Source organism: Ruditapes philippinarum, unplaced genomic scaffold (assembly GCF_026571515.1).
Source record: "Ruditapes philippinarum isolate M1 unplaced genomic scaffold, ASM2657151v2 ctg906_1_1_1_1, whole genome shotgun sequence".
In the NCBI taxonomy this organism is placed as follows: domain Eukaryota; kingdom Metazoa; phylum Mollusca; class Bivalvia; order Venerida; family Veneridae; genus Ruditapes; species Ruditapes philippinarum.
In genome coordinates, this window is record NW_026865174.1 from 65,923 (window position 1) to 85,471 (window position 19,549).

The 19,549-nt window shown below is 28.9% G+C and overlaps 1 protein-coding gene across 4 annotated transcripts in view; it reads right to left on the reverse strand.

The window, feature by feature from the left end:
- Positions 1 to 19,549, reverse strand: part of LOC132728123 (dual 3',5'-cyclic-AMP and -GMP phosphodiesterase 11A-like) — a 90,422-nt gene that overhangs the window by 20,701 nt on the left and 50,172 nt on the right. For all 4 annotated transcript variants that reach the window (XM_060713743.1, XM_060713742.1, XM_060713740.1 and 1 more), the window contains exons 2-3: positions 11,855 to 13,249; positions 1,046 to 1,201 (exon numbers count right to left, since the gene is read on the reverse strand). In XM_060713743.1, the coding sequence (XP_060569726.1) occupies positions 1,046 to 1,201; positions 11,855 to 12,685 (987 nt within the window). In that variant the 5' untranslated portion in view covers positions 12,686 to 13,249. The remainder of the gene's footprint in view (positions 1 to 1,045; positions 1,202 to 11,854; positions 13,250 to 19,549) is intronic.

The window sequence follows — 19,549 nt, forward strand, 5'->3', positions numbered from 1 at the left end:
AGAGCATCTGATATAAAACTCGTTGTAAAGCGATATTATAACGAAGAATTATTATAGCCTCTGCCAGGTCATATTTCAAGTAGGCAAAAATCCATAAAAGGCTAATTAACACCAGTTTTGTGACGTAATGTAAAATCTGAGTTTTTTTAAATGATAGAGTAACTATATTTCCAAGAAATATAAATGGTTTTCGTGAAAAAAACTCATTTACTACGGAAACATTTTAACAAAAATCTCAAGAAAATGGAAAAAGTTAGTATTAGAAACAAAATATCTATTGTCTAAATTGGACAGTAATTTCAAAGTTTAACGGAAAAGATTATAATTATTTGCAACCTAGATAAGAGAAACATCCTTCATCTTCAAATTGTAAGACAGATCAATAAAGGTTAAGTGTAAAAGCAAAGATCTAAAAAGAGAGAATTGAATAGTCAAGTGTAACAGTTTTTCCACCTTAAACGGTTAAATAATGATCCAGAAATAGGAACATCACGTAGTAACAATGTGCACTACATTAGGTGTTACATCATTGTTAACTACAAGACTCGCCAACATAGGTTGAAGCAATATATCATTGGCATCTATTGTTTGTGATTTATAGATCCATTCAATAAATAAGTGTACATGTTTTGAATACATTACTGATTACTTAACCTTAGTTTTAGCACTTAACCTTGTCATAAGTGTACGTGTTTCAGTCACTACTCAATGATATAATTGAATAATGGTGCATCTTAAATTATACTTTACAATTACTTTCTTTGACCAAAAAATGACACACTGTCATTTCTCTCAATTAATGTAAAAGAAATGGATAGCGTATTTGTATGACAGAATGATCTGAACATACATTTCCATTCTTCCATTTAGTCAACTAATAACATTAACTTCAATATTTAAGATATTGTTTTTTTGTTGTATGTTTGATATCCAAAAAATATTCAACCACGAAAAACTCTAAAAAAAGGACAGGAACTGAAAATCATTGCAAACAAGTATGACGTAATTGTCATTTTTATCTATCCATGTAATAAGAATGATCTACCTTTTCGTCTTCTTTTGTAAATCCTTCTCCATTAGATTTGTTGATAACTTGAGCAACCGCGACAATTTCGTCATCTGAGTTTTTTACAGGCATACATAATAAAGAATCTGTAGTATAACCAGTAATTCTGTCTACTTCGTCGTTATATCTTGGATCCTAGAAAGAATAAAGATCAAAGATAATATAAACAATTCTAAGAATGTTGATTTTTTATCTTTCAAGGGACTCCATTGATTTATTTTGTTTGACATGACGGGTGGAAATATTTGTCGAGATTTGTGTAATTTTCGATGCGGGTCTAAACAGATGACATGTGTGCAAATTTTTAGATCATTCTCGCATCGTCTTTATCAAGGATAATCATTTTATACTGTAAAAATAACCCAAGTCGGACTTAAGAGTGCACAAAAAAGAATTGAAAAGAGTTTGATTCTGAGTATATTTATCTCTTTTCTTTTGACATCAGCGGAGCTCCTGTAAGGTAATACTATGAATATGATTGTTTCAAGTAGGAGTCGTATTCAATTGTTTTGGTGCTAAATAATAACTAACAGTCTGTGTGTGCGTTCTTGAATTACATATATGCAGTACAAAAATTGTTCATGACATCGAAACTTACGTCGAAATACACTACAATATTTAGTAAATGTATACTTCAATATTTAGTAACAAAAATACTATACTAATAAATATGACGGCAATAAGTCAACAAGAAAGACATTGACATGCTATAGAAATAGAAACCAACTAATCAAATGAAACATATCTTCAAGGAAATGTAGAAATGTAGCCCACTTATGAATAAAATCTGACAGCAATATGTTGTTTATTTATTTGCATAACAAAAGTTCTTGTATCAATACATTTATTGCTTTTGAAATGCCTTAAGAAATGGAAAGATTTATTGTATTAAAGAAATTCGAAGATGAATTTCTTTTCATATGTCTCTCGGTGCAAGCTCTTACCATGAAAAGAATGAGTATCTTATGCCAGTCTGAATTTAACTTCCATAACTACGCCGTTCAATATTTCAAGATTTTACAGATTTATGCAAATATCAAACTGCTTCACTGGGATATTATACAGTTAATGGTTAACTTGATTTTTACAATGATATAGTTTAAGAGCAGCTGGCGAAGCAATAATTAGATAAGGCGGGACTCACGTTTATCACTGCTTAAATTGGTTATGTCCTATTTACCCTTGCCACGATATTATATAATACAGGTCTGTTGCAAAGTAGTGTGTATATTTGTTTTTTAGTCATAGGTTGCAATAAAGCTGTATATGTAAGGCTTTTCACAAGCTATATGACCTACCATTTACGATGTATCACTATATCACAGTTTCTAACCTTACTAGTTATATAGTCTCATAACCGTACATACTGCAGTATATAACTTTTCAAATCTATAACTTACCATATAATGTATATCAAAGTTATAGGTGGCGGTTTTTTCATTTATGAAAATTATCAAACCAAAAATGCTCTGGAAGTGACTGTAAATTTCGTGATTAATAATAGCTGAACAAAGTTTCTATTTTGCTTGTTAATAACGTTTTATAAATTTATTAGAGCATCTGCTATAATACTCGTAATAAAGCGATATTATAACGGAGAATTGTTATAGCTTCTGCTAGCTCGTAATAGGCAAAAATCCATAAAAGGCTAATTAACGCCAGTTATGTGACATAATGTAAAATTTGAGATTTTTTCAGTGACAGATTAACAACACTTTCAAACAATTTAAATGTTTTTTCGTGGAATTTACTACAGAAATCTCAAGAGAATGGAAAATGAAAACGGAAAAGATTATAATTTGTTACCTAGATAAATCATTAGAGAAAATCCTTTATACTCATACAAATTCAAAGAAAGATAAAAAAGTTTGTTGTGAAACCAAATATATAAAAATAGATAATGCAATAGGTAATTGAAACCAAATATTTACAATGAAACATCAGTTTGATCATTATAAAATGCAGTATATATCACGCCCCTGGAATTGCCTTAACTAGGTCTTAAAGTTAAACCATTACAAAGTTCAATAAATCACTAGACTACCAATTAATAACAATTGTTTTAAAAATACTAAACACAATATGGTTTTCTTCGGTTTTGGTTTACGTCACACCAGCTCAACATATAACAATTTTTCATTTAAACTGGTGATGGGAGGCATCAGATCTGTTTAAACTTATCAAGTAATAATTATAATAATAATAATAATAAAACATTTCGTTTGGCATGCATCTAGCCTCGTTTGCTTTTTTAATGTCCAAAACATGTCATTTTAAATCGTTATTATACTTACAGTACATAAAGCGTCTAGTCCAATTTAGGTTTGACCGTTGTGTACTCGTTCAAAAGAATTAAGTATTATATTAAATGTCTAAACATCCGATACGTAATATCACAGTTTTTCAATTTGACGTTTAATAATGTAGATTTAATGCAACATTCTTGCAGCTGTGACCCTTTAAAATTTTACAAGTCCAAAGAATTATTTAACGTCATTATACATTTTGTAACATAAAAACTCTTTAAGCTTAGATGAGGGTAATTACCACACGAATTGTTTTACAAGTTCATTAGATGTATTCAATAAATTGGCACTGGTAATTTAACGTTTCAAGCAATTTCATGTAAAGTTCTAATGATCTATTGAAAAAGAAAACCAAAATCGCCAAGAAGACAATTAGAACATTTTCTATTAAATAACATATTAATAGTTCACGGTTGTAAATCATCACATCTCTTTACGATAGATAAATTGAATGTAAATGTGGTAAATACAGTCAAAACATTTTGACATCAAGGTTTGTTTTCTTGCTTGCGAATTTGTTTCTTTTTACAATACAATGCATATAGGTTCAAGAACAAAAGGTTGCATCTAAGTACATGTATATACGTATAAATTTGAATTAAATTACATCTCTTTTAAAATATAATATCAATATTCAACGTTGACGCAGGTAAACGTTGTAAAAACGTTAGAAATAAAAAAAGAAATTCTGAATTACCTTCAGTTCATAATTATAATTTTTAATGACTTTTATGTTTAGCCTTTGGAATAAATTTCGTTCATCACTGCGTATGATACTTTTGTAGAAGAAACTGTATAATATATAATATAATCTGATTTAACTTAAAGTTAAACACATTCATTTGAAGCAGACATTTTATCACAGGAAGTCGATAAACTGTAAAAGAAATACTGAAGCAAAAGGTTTGAAAAAGCAAATAGCTACCTTTATAGAATAGCATTGATTTGTTTTGTCATTAAACGTATATATTGTAGCAGCTGTCCGTTGTGGCATTTACATTTTTATTCATATGTAAATGTAATTAATAACGACGGTTTAGGCAAAACACACACAGATTAAATGCTAAGAGCAATATAGCATGTATTCCTCAATGTAATTTACAGCAACTCACGTTATGATACTTTAGATATTACGTTTGCTTGCTAGCCAATGATATTTTCTGTTTTAACTAAATAAACAGGTATATTAATGTTTTGCATTTGGCAAACTGAAGTGCATTGTTTTGTTTATATTCCCATAACAGTATAATTTGAAATATTGCTTTGTATGCAAATGATACCTCAAGTCGTCTCTGAGGAGGGTCTGTTAAAGTGTGGGTGTGTTTATGCGTACGCACTGGAGGTGCGCCTATTGTCATTAATTGTTTATCTTGGGATGTGTTGTTTTGCTCATATTCGAACATATTAAGTTATACAAATAGAATTTGGCTGATGTGTTATTTTGAAGTAGCTACGTTTTGTTGTTAATTCGTCTTAAAAAATTTAAATTACACCTATGTAGAGACTTTATATATCACCGAATTTGTCTTAAGAAATTTGGTTTTAAACGCCATATCTAAATATTATGACATTTTGTTTTGTATTTTGTACATGGCTATGACCTTTACTTCATGTAGTCTAAATATTGTTATTTTAGTATGTTGTTTTAAAAGAAGGACTCTCTTTAAAAATATAACATCACTATTTTCATGATTTTTTTTCTAAGCCTGATTCTAAAACAGGAAAAAAACATGATAATTTAAAATAAAACTGACCTTTATCTTGAATGCACATTATCTAGTGTCTTAGAATTAAAGCAAACAATATATAACAATAACTTAAATATATGACTGTGTGATATACTTAGCAAATACTTTTTGTACCAAAATCAAATTAAAATGATGTATATTTGTTTATTTATTTCATACTTTTAAACGTACTCATCGAATATAACATTTAATAATCCAATGTTTAAATGATATCCTATTTTGATAATAAATTTTTTAAAAGTTTGTATAAGGATGTAATGACAAACTTAGTTTTTGCATTGGCAATTTGTATTGATTATTGAATAGCACTGAATATCCAGATATTTGCAAGACTTTCTGATTAAACTTTAATGATGTCATACAATTACTTTACTTTGATCCTCTAAGATCATTTGAAGATTCCGACATTAAAGATAGTTAATGAAAAAAAGTGCAGCACTGCGTCAAATTATTGATTTTGTCAACATAATGAACGCAACATATTCGTTGTCTAAACCGACATAAAAACATATCAATATAGCTGTAATCTATATTTATTGTTTATTATGGTCTGATACCAACATTTATATCAAATGCAGTTTTACTTCTTAACATTATAATTATAATTATAATTATGCATGTTTGTAAAGTCAATTTTCAAAGGATAGTCTTGTCGTGTTTGAACGACTGCTGTAAATTCTTTAAACTGTAAATTTTTTAAAGATGTTTTATCTTTTATTCAATAAGGACGATGGACTTTAGAAACGTTTATAAACTTCTTGCGTTTCTTAAACTCAACCCAATGAAAATCATTTTAATCCATATTCACTGGTATTATTTCAATTGAATATGTTCTATGGAACATATTACGTGTTGCTAAGGTAACAATACAGTTGTAATTGGGTCAGTTCACAATTTGTACTAGGAAACTTATCGAATACTCGTGATAATTTTAATAACGAAGTGTGCGTTATGTACTAGTATATACGTTAAGACATATCATTTTTTGCATGACATCACGCAAGATATAAGATATTAAATATATTCCATCTGATTCCGACGTCATTTGTATTTTCAAATGTATGTGTATTAATGATTTTAATTCAAGGAAATTATTCATATAGCATGACGTTCGATTTGAGAACTAAAATCTCGTGAGACATGAAATAACAATAATTGTAGAATAATACCTACAACGTTAATGAAATATTAATGAGAATAGGCCTTCTAAAGATTGGAATATCTCTTATAAATGTGATTTCACAAACGAGTTACCACAATTTGTTTACAATAAATTTTTGAAAATATAAGTTATATATACATATGTATCATTTCATTATTTTCTTGACGATATTGTGACATACTTTTTAATGGTCGTTTAAAAAATGTATTAAATGATTTAGTAAAATAAATAATACATGAATGATTTAAAAAATATATATAAAATATTTTGATTTACCATACATTATCTTTTAAATGTAACTTTGTGTAAGTGTGTAACAGCAAGCAAATATTTATTATGCATGTGCATAATAAAGGTAAAATGACATTGGAACTTTCGGAATCTGAATATGTAAGTGATTTAAACAGATATTTTGTTGAAACGTTCAGGAAAATTATAAATTTTGCTCTACCAAGTGCTAACTGACAGCTTATTGTAGCAAAATTAACTAATCTTTCAAAACTATCCGTTAAAATTCCTGATTATTCCTACACTAAGTGGCATTCATTTTGCTTGGTGCATTTCGAGGTTAACCTTAATTAGAAACATAATAAAAGATAAAAAAGTAGTTAATTAAAGAATTTATAAAGAGGAGGTGGGGCATATTTCTTCATTCAGAATATTCGTCAGGGTCCTTAACAAAAATGAAACCTTTACACCAGCGTTCTTATATTATCCTATACATTTAGTTAGATAAATCGCGTTTTAAGTTACATATCGTAAAAAAGTGCAAATGTAAATGTGCAATAACGTTATACTTACAGCTGTTGAAGTTTATTATAAAAAAGCTATGGATACATGTTTAATGTAAATTAATATACATTGAATTGAATACTTTTGTCATTAAAATATTCAACATAAATACCCGAAACAGGAGAAATAAGTGATCGAAAAATAAAAAACAAAAAACGGACAACAATAACAAAAAAAAAACCCATATAAACTTGAATTATATAAGGTTAATCAAAAGAAATATGTATGCATTGGAGAAATCAACGACTTGTATAGAAATACAAGAAATATGTAACATCAGTATACATGAAATAATATATAAATATATAGACATTTAATTTAAGCCTTTAAAAAAGATTTTCTTCTTAAAAATGAATTTTAATATATTTCATCTTATACATGTACTTAGCTTTTGCGATGAAGAAAAGCATCATTTGAAAGATGGTAGAACTTTATTGCCCAATAATGTTTAATATTGTATAACTTTGCGAATTACTGCGTTTTCTTAACAGAAAATTGCATTTATACATGACATTGTCTTGAAAATTTAATCAGCACTATGTTTTGAAATACTCAGATAAAAAAGGAGATGTATACATTGTACGTTTGAAATGAGATAAAAATTCATAATAAAGGACTGCTGCAATTTGTCCAGTATAGACTAATCTTCGGCAATCGAAGTGATGAGCTAAGTAAACTTAACAACCCAAGCTTAAGAAATGATGCTTGGTAGTATAGCGACTGATATTTTTTAATTATCCAATGAATTACAAGTAAAATGGTTTCCTGCGGGGAACATTTTTAATGATATAAAGATATTTCATTTAACTATTTTCAGCATTGTTTGGGGGGGGGGGATAAATAAACGCGCGGTTTTATCAGGAATATAGTTGACAATAATCGATCAATATAGAAGAAGGTCTTTGAAAACTGGTGATCGTTGATGACCGGAGAAGGTCGAACATAAAACAATTATTTCTTTTTAAGAAAATGATTAAATAGGACTACCATTTCATGAATAATTCCGAGCAAAAAAAGTAAACACACAAGTTTACGCAGAAAATATCTCTATTTATTCTGGTAGATGCCACTACGAATACTTTAATTTTGTAGATTTTCAGTATAAACAATTTATTTTTTGTAAAATTTGAGATACATATTAAAGAAACATTGATAATTTTCAAACACATCATTCAAGTTTTTCCACCTTAAATGGTAAAATAATTATAGAAATTTAGAAATATCACTCAATAGTTTTTGTTCTTAATTAGGTGTCACTCTGACTATTCCCTAGAGGTAAATCCGTAACGTACCGCCAAACGGTATTTAGCCAGGTTTTCGAAAAGGTCAATTAACCAATCATGTACGGTTTACAGATCACATGCTCCTCCATGTACCGAAAACAGGTCACGTGCTCCTCCATGCCTCAAAAGTAAAACGCGTACCAATACCCTGCGGTCTCCAGACCGCAGGGAACAATTGGTACATTTTTAAAACTAAATTTCCTTAAAAATGTAAATGTATCATATGTTTCAACTGTGTGTGCTTGTGATAGTTTGAGCAGAAAGCTTTTTTTAATCGTCGGGAGATGATTTCTAATTACTACAGCTTGTGGTGACTGCAGCTTGTGGTGAATAAGATTAAACATCTAGTTTACATTAATCAGATATAATACTGAGTTTGGTGTTGGGGTAATTGAGACCTATTCAGACATGCTCTTAAATATGAAACTACAATATCTTATAATACACCAAGTTCATTGTCAATTTCTGCCAAAGGACTACATGCTTATGTTATAATATAAACGAGTACTAGGTGTATCCTAATAATTTCTCCGAGTCTCATAGAACGATTTTAAAAATTAAAAGATTGTTTCAAGGTTAATAATGTATTTGTTTCACAACTTTTTATACATTTTACTCGTATCATCATGCAGCGCGTAAAGTCAATTAACTTATATTACAGCCACCACAAATGGCTTAATATAAAATTAATTGACACGAAACTTTGAATCTTTGTGTAACATTTCTAAGATAAGGAAAGTCATTTTATCTAAAAGTAAAAACTTTTTGTCCTTGTTTTAATTAAACACATGTCTCTTTGTCTTCGTCTCAACAGAAACTGTAAACGAATTATCCATTCTAACATTTTTTTTATAAAAAAGAAGGTGTGTTCCATTTATAGACGGCAACTTATTGTTTAAATTTAGAGGAGTAAAATGTTTCTCGTCTTTCAAAATGTCTAGAAATACAATCATCCGTAAGAAACACGAATTATTTGTTTTTTGTTTGTCAAAATGTATTAAGATTGATGTCGAAATGTTTCTTTACAACACATTTTCTTCTTCAGATTTTCGAACGAAACAGGAATCATGATTGAATTAACCGATAAAGCATTTTCACTGAACTTCACTTTCTTTTTGTCTTAACATTTCCATAGAAAGTTCAATGGTTTCACGATGCAAAATATCATAAATTACATCAGAATGTTAATGTAGTTTTTTCATAGTTTCATAAACAAGGATGCCACAACGTTATCTCAGTTATGTCAAGAAATGTTAAATATGTTTAAATCGCTTAATCAAACAGAAAGGAAGGTCTCAGAACATTGTCTTTACGGGATAATTATAAATACAACTCACAATCAAGAGCAGAACAACTTGAGTCATGTTAAAATAGCTATCGTTTTCACACTATGAGAACTTCATTAATTTATGGGAATAAAATGTAAGTCCTGGATATTTTACATATCAATTACCATTTATTATCTACTTTGATTTTGTCTCATTTTGAAGTATGTTTAGATAATATTAATATTGAACAGTTTACCGGCTGTACAAAAGCTTCTTTCTTCATTACGCAATTGCGTGTTTTATGAATTTAACAAAACGAAATATCTTTACATATAAATTGCAAAATACAACACATGCATTTAGCGATTAAAATTATTTGAAATATGATAACAGAAAAAGCGACATAGAGGAAGACCACCATAAATATAAACAATACTCATAACATTTTTCGCTGGTCAACGAAAGCTAAATTTATTATATCGCATGACTTAAAGTGGGAACAAATATTATTACTTCTTTCGATTTTATGTATAGTTTTGTAAACAAAGTCAAAATATTGTTGACAGATGAAAAAAAGATAGCTAGGCATTTATATTATAACAAGTGGACCTATGAAAACCCTTCACTTGCATACAGAGCACGTTTTATTCCAGGCAACATTATTTTAGCATACATTGTGTTTTTGATATAAAACTTTGAGAACATTCGCCATTTTGTTTCCTCCGAAAAAGTCAGACAGAAACGATTTCTATATACATATGTTTGTTCGTAAAAAGGCACCATGAAAAATGTGATAAAACAATTTTCCAGCTTTTATGCTTTCTTGCCTGATTGACTCATACATTATTCAAGAGAGACGCAGTTAAAGGTTCCATTTTACGACGAGTTACAATTTGTAAATGAATAATTCATATGCAAATTGTATTTCAATCATATGTTTCAAAAAGGATTAGTGAAAAACGTCCTTTTATTATTTTGAGTCTGCAGTGAGTGATTTCGGAGAAATATGTATTCATAGATTATTTTTGCATATCAAAGTTAGTTTTTTAAACAAAACAAAAAAAAATCGCAAAATATTCTAACATTTCACACGTACGTGTATTACAAATCACTAAAGAAAAATGTTGAAACTTCTATATTTAGGAACTTTCCATACGGCAGAAATGCCCCATGAAGACGAAAGTATGAACATTTGAATTTGTGTCGCTGTTTTGTATACAACATGTATTTAATGTTAAATTGTTTATTAAAATGAAGTAATGACCTGTTTGATAACTATCTACTAAATAATTTGTAAAAAATATAGATTTATTTACGAGGCTAATGACATTTGCTTTGTAACATGTGTGCTGAGCATGTCTGACGATGTACGTCATACTTACGCAATGTCTTTAAACATATGGCATATTTTAACACATTTTAATATTGATTTCATTAGAAATTAACAGCTAAGAATATATAAACATTTGGTCTTTAACCTTAAGATAAATAAAAGTTCTCAACACAAGTTGATGTTAACGACATCTGGTTTATAAAGGATGTTTGAAATGTTCTATAACTTCAAAGGCATTAATCTCATATCTTCAAATAAAGCAACAACAACAACCAAAACCCATAAGATTGATCAAAGCAAAAAAAGGTTATATATTGAATGCACATCAACCTTTGCTGTATTGCTTTTGAATAACATTATCTATTCAAATTTAAAGTTATGATATTTTCAACTTACACTTTAATAATCAAAACGCCTCATACTCGTATGTAAAGATATTGTTTCGTTTCATGTTGTTATGGTTTTAAAAGGGTTGATAAAGAAATTCATGAAAAAATACACAATGCTTACATTGTGGTGTTTCGTTTATATCACATAATAAATGTAGAATGATACAAAATGAAAGATAAACGAAGTAAAATATATATTGTTTTAATCAGAATGTTCCTGCTTTATTCTTGTTATATATTTGCTTTATTAAAATTTAACTTGGTGTATTAAGAATAAAAGTATGTAAGTGCTTTGCTTTATTCATACCTAAAGACCAGGCCTTAAAGATTGTGTAAACCTTACATCTTGCAATTACGTAGAATAATATCACCAACGTTCTAAGTGACGATTCTTAAAATATAGTATCTAGCTAAACTATAAATTAGTGTTGCCCTAGACACAATTAGTTCTGACATTGACATTTGTCCTGTGAAATAGCAGTTTCAAATAATATGAATGTCTCTTACCTTGAAAGCTTCTGAAAGATTTACAATTTCCCGATGCTCCGCTACGTATCCCATTATTCCCTTTCCCCATGGCACACGTATACTGTTGTCCGATGTCTTTGTGGGCATGATCTGTGTTCCCGAGTGCACATCAAATATTTTGGACACAAGAGATTGTTTATTACTCCGTTTACCTTCAACAAAGAACACAGACGCATGATCGGCGTCAGAAAGCACACTGATATTTGCAACCATTTTCTCACTTAAACTCTTAAGGTTAAGGTCGTTTGAAATATCCTTTACAATATCCATGAAAAATTCCATTTCGTTTGTATGTCTTTCCTCTCTTTTTCTGTCAATGTCTTTACTAGGATACCGCGGCAAACGAACTTTTGACTGTATCAATAGGCTTAAGATATTGCTCGAGTTTGGTGGAAGTGATCGGAACATTCTCATTTCTTTCAAATTAATTCTGCGATCATCCGCTGACTGTTCGGACATAGCAGACGGCTCATATGTCCGGAACATGTTTCTGTATTTCGATTTTGCAAAGTCATGTCTCAGGTATTTTTTCGAATTACTTCTTCCATGCTTTGCAAAGAAAACGTCTCCACGGGCGTCTATTGGTGACGTTGGGTCACTATTATTATCGTCTGATCCTGAACCGCGTTTTGGCATCACAATTTCTGTCGTTGCTGGAGAGTAACCATTTCTTATCAGCCATTTATTAATAAGATTGATATCAGCCTTTCTAAGAAATATTTCTTCCATGGCTTCTGGCTTCTGGTCGAACCAGCTTTCGACATCAACCTGTCTATAGTTTGGAACAAGTATGCCGGTCATGGTTACCATTACAACTTTTCTTCTCTATTTTATATTTTCAGTAAGATATTTTATTCCATATATTTTAATTTCTGATTTCCACTCCGTTATGAAAACTTCATTTTCATTCATCAAATCACCTTCCTGAATATTTACTTTTGTGGTTTCATTAACATCATTCCGTAAATGTCAACCTTAAATAATGAATGCTTTGTAACTTATTAAATCATTATTTACTTTTTTAATAATTCCTGGTCTTACGAAAACTGAATTAAAGAATTCACTTCTTTCACTCAAACTAATTTGCTTACTTCTGATACTTTCACGATTGATCGTCGTTTTTACCTCACATTTTTAACAACGTTTGTAATCGTCTTTGCCAATATTACCACTAGAGCGTTCTACGCTGTACTGTTATTCAATTTCCAATAAATTCACATTATCATCAAGTTTTACGTTACAGCTTCTCTAGTTGTAAAATATCTTTATCGACAGTGGGTTATGAATGTCGTAAATTAATTTTCTATAGTTTTACAAATATTTGCCACGAATTTGCACTTCAGTTTGATATACGGGTTCTTGCTTCTTTCTTATCTGAAATTCAAATGCAATAATGTGTATCAAATCCGATGAAAATATTTTATACAATTTAGTATGACACAATAAAGTTATGCAAAAACTAATTGAATTGTGTCACTTTTATGAAGATAATAGTATAACTTATATATATTTTATAAATCCAATTATGGATGCATTTTACTTTTAATATACAAAAATAAATGTTTGTCAGGTTGATATTTTTAATTAAAACATAATTATGTATATAATCCAGATAAAAATTGTAGTGCAATCAAAAAATGCGTTATATTCAGTTTAAAAACCATTAGTTGAGGTCAATATAATATCTATATAGAATACATAATTTAAAGCTAAATGTAACTATTGCAGTAGGATTGCACTTTACGTATTTAGAAGAAGTTAGTTTTATAAGAAAGAATTCATGTTTAATGTCTTGTTAAAGTCAATGAAAAATAGTCATCTGACTAAAATAGTTGAACAGAGTACTAAGCTTAGGCGGTACATATTAAAAAAAACTTTAATCTATAGACATATTCTGAATGTAACAGCTAAAATAAATAAACCTTGTATCATAAGCTGGAAAAAGCGTGATTGAGCTTGCAATCTATTTTATTGATAAAATTAGTAAAAATGATATTGTTATATTATCGGAAGCTTGGACGGATAGTGAGTCTAACATTGATATTGACAACTTTACATGTTATAATTTCTATAGAAAATTCAAGCATAAAAGGGCTAAGCGTAACAGTGGGGGTATTGCGATATATATAAAAAACAATATAAAATCAGGTGTTTCAATCATTAAAAACCATTTTGATACAATAATATGGCTTAAGCTTCATAGAAATGTTTTCAATTTTACAAAAGATGTATTTTTGGCAGGTGTATATATATGGGGAGATGATTCTCCGGCTGCAAGTGTAAACAATGTTGATTTATTTAACCTATTAGAGCAAGATGTTTTTAATTATGAACAGATAGGTAGCGTCCTTGTGGCAGGGGATTGGAACTGTCGTGTGGGTAACAAGCCAGATTTTATTAGATGTGACAAAAATATTTCAAGTATTGATGATATTGACTACTTCCCAGATGAAACCTTATGCAGAACCTCAAGTGACCTTGTATGCAATGCACGTGGCGTAAAACTGTTAGAATTTTGTAAAGCCACCTCTTTACGTTTAGCCAACGGACGATTGGGACATGATTGCGTAACCGGTGAATATACATATTATAGTCGGCAATCATGCAGTACAATAGATTACTTACTGTTAAAAGAAATTGATTTTCATATCGTTCAATCGTTCTCTGTTAACCAGTTTGACTTGTTTAGTGACCATGCATCATTGAGTTTTAAGATATGTGGCGATAAACCACCGGATTATGATGTTTACAATAAAAATCATTACGTTTATTATAAATGGAATGACGATCATAAAATGTTGTTTAGAAGGTCATTGTTGGGAAAAATGAATGAATTTAATAGTATCATGAATGTAAATAATGTTCAAGAAATAAGTACTGTAAATGATTTAGTATCAAATTTTTCTCACTTGATTTGTGAATCAGCTGATTTGTTTTTTAAGAAAAATGTTTATTGTAAGAGTGCAAAAAGGTATGATAACTCTTGGTTCGATACTGAATGCGCTGATGCGAAACGCATATATAAAGAAAAGTTGTATATTTTTAACAATGATAAGTCATGTTTAAACAGATTATCTTTATGTGATTCTAAAAAGACGTATAAAATGATTTTGAGAAAAAGAAAAGAGCATTTAATTTAAAGAAGTCGCAAGAATTAACTATTTTAAAAACCCGTAAACCAAGAGAATTTTGGCAATATTTTAAACAACAAAATAGACGTACGGGGGACGATATATCTGCTAAAGAATTTGAAAAGTATTTTTTTGAAATGTTTAATGAAATAAAAACAACAATCATTCCCGAGGTTGAAACATTTATTGATGACGGAAATACTAATACAAATAACCCTACTTTTGGTGAATTGAACATGCCGATTACCTGTGATGAAGTTCGTGCTGCTGTTCGCAATTTAAATCGTAACAAATCTGCATCGCCAAGTGACAATTTACTTAATGAATATTTTATTGAAACTATTGATATCTTGGTAGGGCATATTACAGATTTATTTAATATTGTTTTTAACGCAGGTTATTTTCCAGAATTGTGGACGCAAGGTTTTATTGTACCTTTGCATAAAAAGGGGGATAATAGAAATGTAAATAATTACAGGGGTATAACATTAATCAGCAATTTTGGTAAATTATTTACTAGTATTTTAACTTCAAGGGTAGAAAAATGGTTTGATGATAATAAATATGTTATCAGACGCCCAGTTCGGTTTTAGGAAAGGGCTCAGCACTGTGGATGCAATTATTTTACATAATTTAGTACAACATATGTTATCTGAAAAATAAAAGATTTCCGTGCGCTTTTGTCGATCTTAAAAAAGCGTTTGACTCTGTGTATAGAAACGCGCTATGGTATAAATTATTTAAGATGGGCTTGGATGGTAAAATTTTAAATATATTTAAAGCTATGTATTCAGTTGTAAAATCTTGTGTAAAACATTATAATACATTTTCTGACTTCAATATATCGAAAGGCTTAAAACAGGGACAAAATAATTCTCCGGCACTTTTCGCATTATTTTTAGAGGATCTTGAATTATTTTTACAAAACCGAATGAATTGTGGTCTCAATATTTATGAATTATGTATTATTGTTTTATTATTTGCCGATGATATGGTGATAGTTGGCAGATTACAAGAAGACTAACAAAAATCGCTAAATACCTTGTATGATTATTGCAATAAATTGGGACTTGAGGTTAATACGGATAAAACCAAAATTGTTGTTTTCCGTAAAAGGGGACAGGTCAAATTATGTGAAAAATGGTATTATAATGGTAAACATAATTGAAGTTGTTAACGATTTTAATTATCTAGGGGTTGTTTTTAATTATACAGGTTCTTTTGTTTTAAATACGCAGTGCTTAGTAGGGAAAGGTTTAAAAGCTATGAGCATTTTATTGAATAAGATAAACAAATTTCATTTAAATCCTCGTGTTTCACTACAATTATTTGATGCCTTTGTTGGCTCAATACTTAATTATGCATGTCCGGTTTGGGGTTTTACTAAATCTAAAGATATAGAAAGGGTACACCTTAAGTTTTGCAAATCAATATTAGGAGTAAAACAATGTGCTAGTAATAATGCAGTGTATGGCGAATTAGGTAGATACCCCTTACATATCAACAGATACGTACAAATCATTAAATTTTGGCTTAAGCTTGTCAATACGGATAATATTATACTGAAAGAAATTTATAGATATACAGTAAGCAATAGTTTGACTGGTGTAAATAATTGGGCTCAAAATGTAAAATCCTTATTAAATGAATTTGGCTTTTCTTATGTGTGGGACAACCCAATAAATATCAAAAGTAGTTTCTTTTTATCTGAATTTAAGCAAAGAGTTATTGATTGTTTTAGGCAAAAATGGCATTCAGACATAGAAAACAATATTGTACTAAACACTTTGTATAGTTATATCAAAAAAGACTTTTGTTTTGAACCTTATTTAAGAAATATTTATTGTAAAGGTATACGTATGAATATTTGTAGAATTAGAATATCTGCTCATAACTTAAGGATTGAAACCGGTAGATACGGACGTAATAGAACTCAAAGAAATGAAAGATTATGCCAATTATGTAACTTACCAGAAATTGAAGATGAGTATCATTTTATTTTAGTTTGTCCATGTTATCAAGATATTCGAAGAAGATTTATCAAGCGTTATTACTATATTAGACCTTCTATGTATAAATTATAGATTTACTACAATCAGATAATAAAGCTATACTTGTAAATTTAGGAAAATATATAGATGTAGCTAATAAAAAGCGACAAGAATTGTTACTATCCGTTGTTAATTCATAACACATTTTGAAATGTTAATTGGTTCAACTTATTATCCTTATTATCGTTAGAAAGATACATGTAATATTATACTTTTGACACTGTTATTGTCACGTCTTTTCTGTTGTTGGTGTTTTTCTTCTTACTGGAACTTTTTTATTTCTATGAATGATAATGAAATTGTGATGTTTTTTTGTTCCTTTATTTGCAGCTGTCTGTTCTCCGTTAGAATGTCATCAGTTAAAACTTTTTATATTCTTCTTATTATTTTTTTTCTTTGCTTTTGTCATGTGACCACAGAATTATTATATTTGTAATTATTGTATGTAACGAGATACTGTAAATGTATAAGTTACCGAAATAAACTATTTCTTCTTCTTCTGTAAATATCTGAGATACTTTGAAGAGGTTTTGTGATTATTTTTCAAACAAAAACAACACTAATACACATTTATGTACATAAATTATTGTCTTATTTTGTTAAGTTACTTTTCTTTGATAATCTTTGATTTTAATTTTTTCTTCAATTACCTAATGTTGCTTTGATGTGATTAAATACATTGTTTATAATTATGCTATTGCTTGAGGCGCAAATGACCATTTATTTTCCCTTCTTGACTCTGGATATTGAAAAACACTTTAATCTGCACTTGTATTTCAGGATCGATACATATAAATGAATTATCATCGTATATTACCTTGGTTTTGATATTTTCTTATTCTTTCCGAGAAATGTAAACAATGGTTATTGCATTAACAATAATAATTTGATCCATGTATCGTAAGGAGTGTTAAATCAAAACATTAATGCTTGTTTTTTTTCAAAGGACGAGTCTTAAGAAAGAATGAAATAATAAATTTTATTATGGCAGGCCATACAAATCGTATTTAATAGTTTGAGTAATATTTAAAATGATGATGTTTACGATGTTTTTTTTTCCAAACGTTATAATAAACCTAAATAATATAAAAAAGAAACACCATAGATTCATATAATTCAACAATTCGACTAACATGTACAAGAAACGTTTTTAAAAAGCGACAATTTATAGATTAGAAGAAATAAACCCAACCAATTGTGTGTTGGGTCATGTGGGGGTTGCGTTCATTGAACGCCGCCTTTCCTTGTTGATCTTGTTTATCATATTTTGGAATACGCCTTTTTATAATTTTTGACAAAACACTTTGTACACTCAAATAATGTTGTTTTTGTTTTGATTTGTTTTTCTTATTTAAAACAAACGCTTAAAGATCCTGAAACACAATTTTTTATGGTTTTAAATTAATAAATATGATGCTCAAATTAAGATTTATCATTATTGTAAGTTCCAAAAAGCATTATTAATAAAGATTTTACCATTTAATGTAAATAAAGGGAGGTAATTAGAAATTTATTTTCTATAAAGTCTAAGTCAATTTTTTTAATTAAAAATAATTACATATATTTTAATTATTACATATATTGTGCACAAATACTTGCAGTACATATTTTACATATTCTTCGATGTTTGAAAATTGTTTTATGAGCATGATTATAAACATATATAAAATTTCACTTAAGTGTGGTGTACAATCACAATTATAACATACATGATAGTAGAAAGAACTATGTGGTACTTGGAAAGTAAACATTCAATTTATGTATAAAATTGTTGAATTTTAGTAGACGAACTTATTATGTTTGTAAATCAACAATACATCCAATGGCATAATGCATCAATGTTGTTTCTTACCAGACAAACTTATTTACCTTAAAGTTTTCATTTTATATGAATAGGTTCATAATTATTATTAAATAGGAAATGCAGTTTTTACGTCAATTAAACTCTGAAAATATTTTGCCTGTGTGTACTATTAAGACTAAACGTTTTATTATTCGTTTCATGTTCTTTTTTAATAAGGAGGCTTTAGCTTTAAGGCTCCATTAACAATCAAGTTTTAACTAAGTCTTACTATTTATAAACGAAAATAAATAATTGATAAAATATGTATATTTTGAAATTCGCAGAAGAATATTAATCATCGAAACAAAGATATAAACAGTCCATATATTGGTTCAAATATTCATACAGTTGTACTGAAGTAAACGCAATGTTGCATAAAGGACATATATTTCCCCCGAGTATACACATTCTAGTTGACGTCTTTCGGAGTATCAAATTTACATTTGCTTAATGATAAAATGTAATACTGTATGATGTCGTCTACTCTCAGAAGATGTATTATTCATACAAACTAAATTTGTATTACAATATATATAATAATGTAAAGGATTGCTCTAATTCAAATAATTCTTTATAAATAGTTACGTAAAATAAACAACAAAAATCACGTTAAAAGTGTGTGTTACTTTCGAAAGCATTAACATTACGT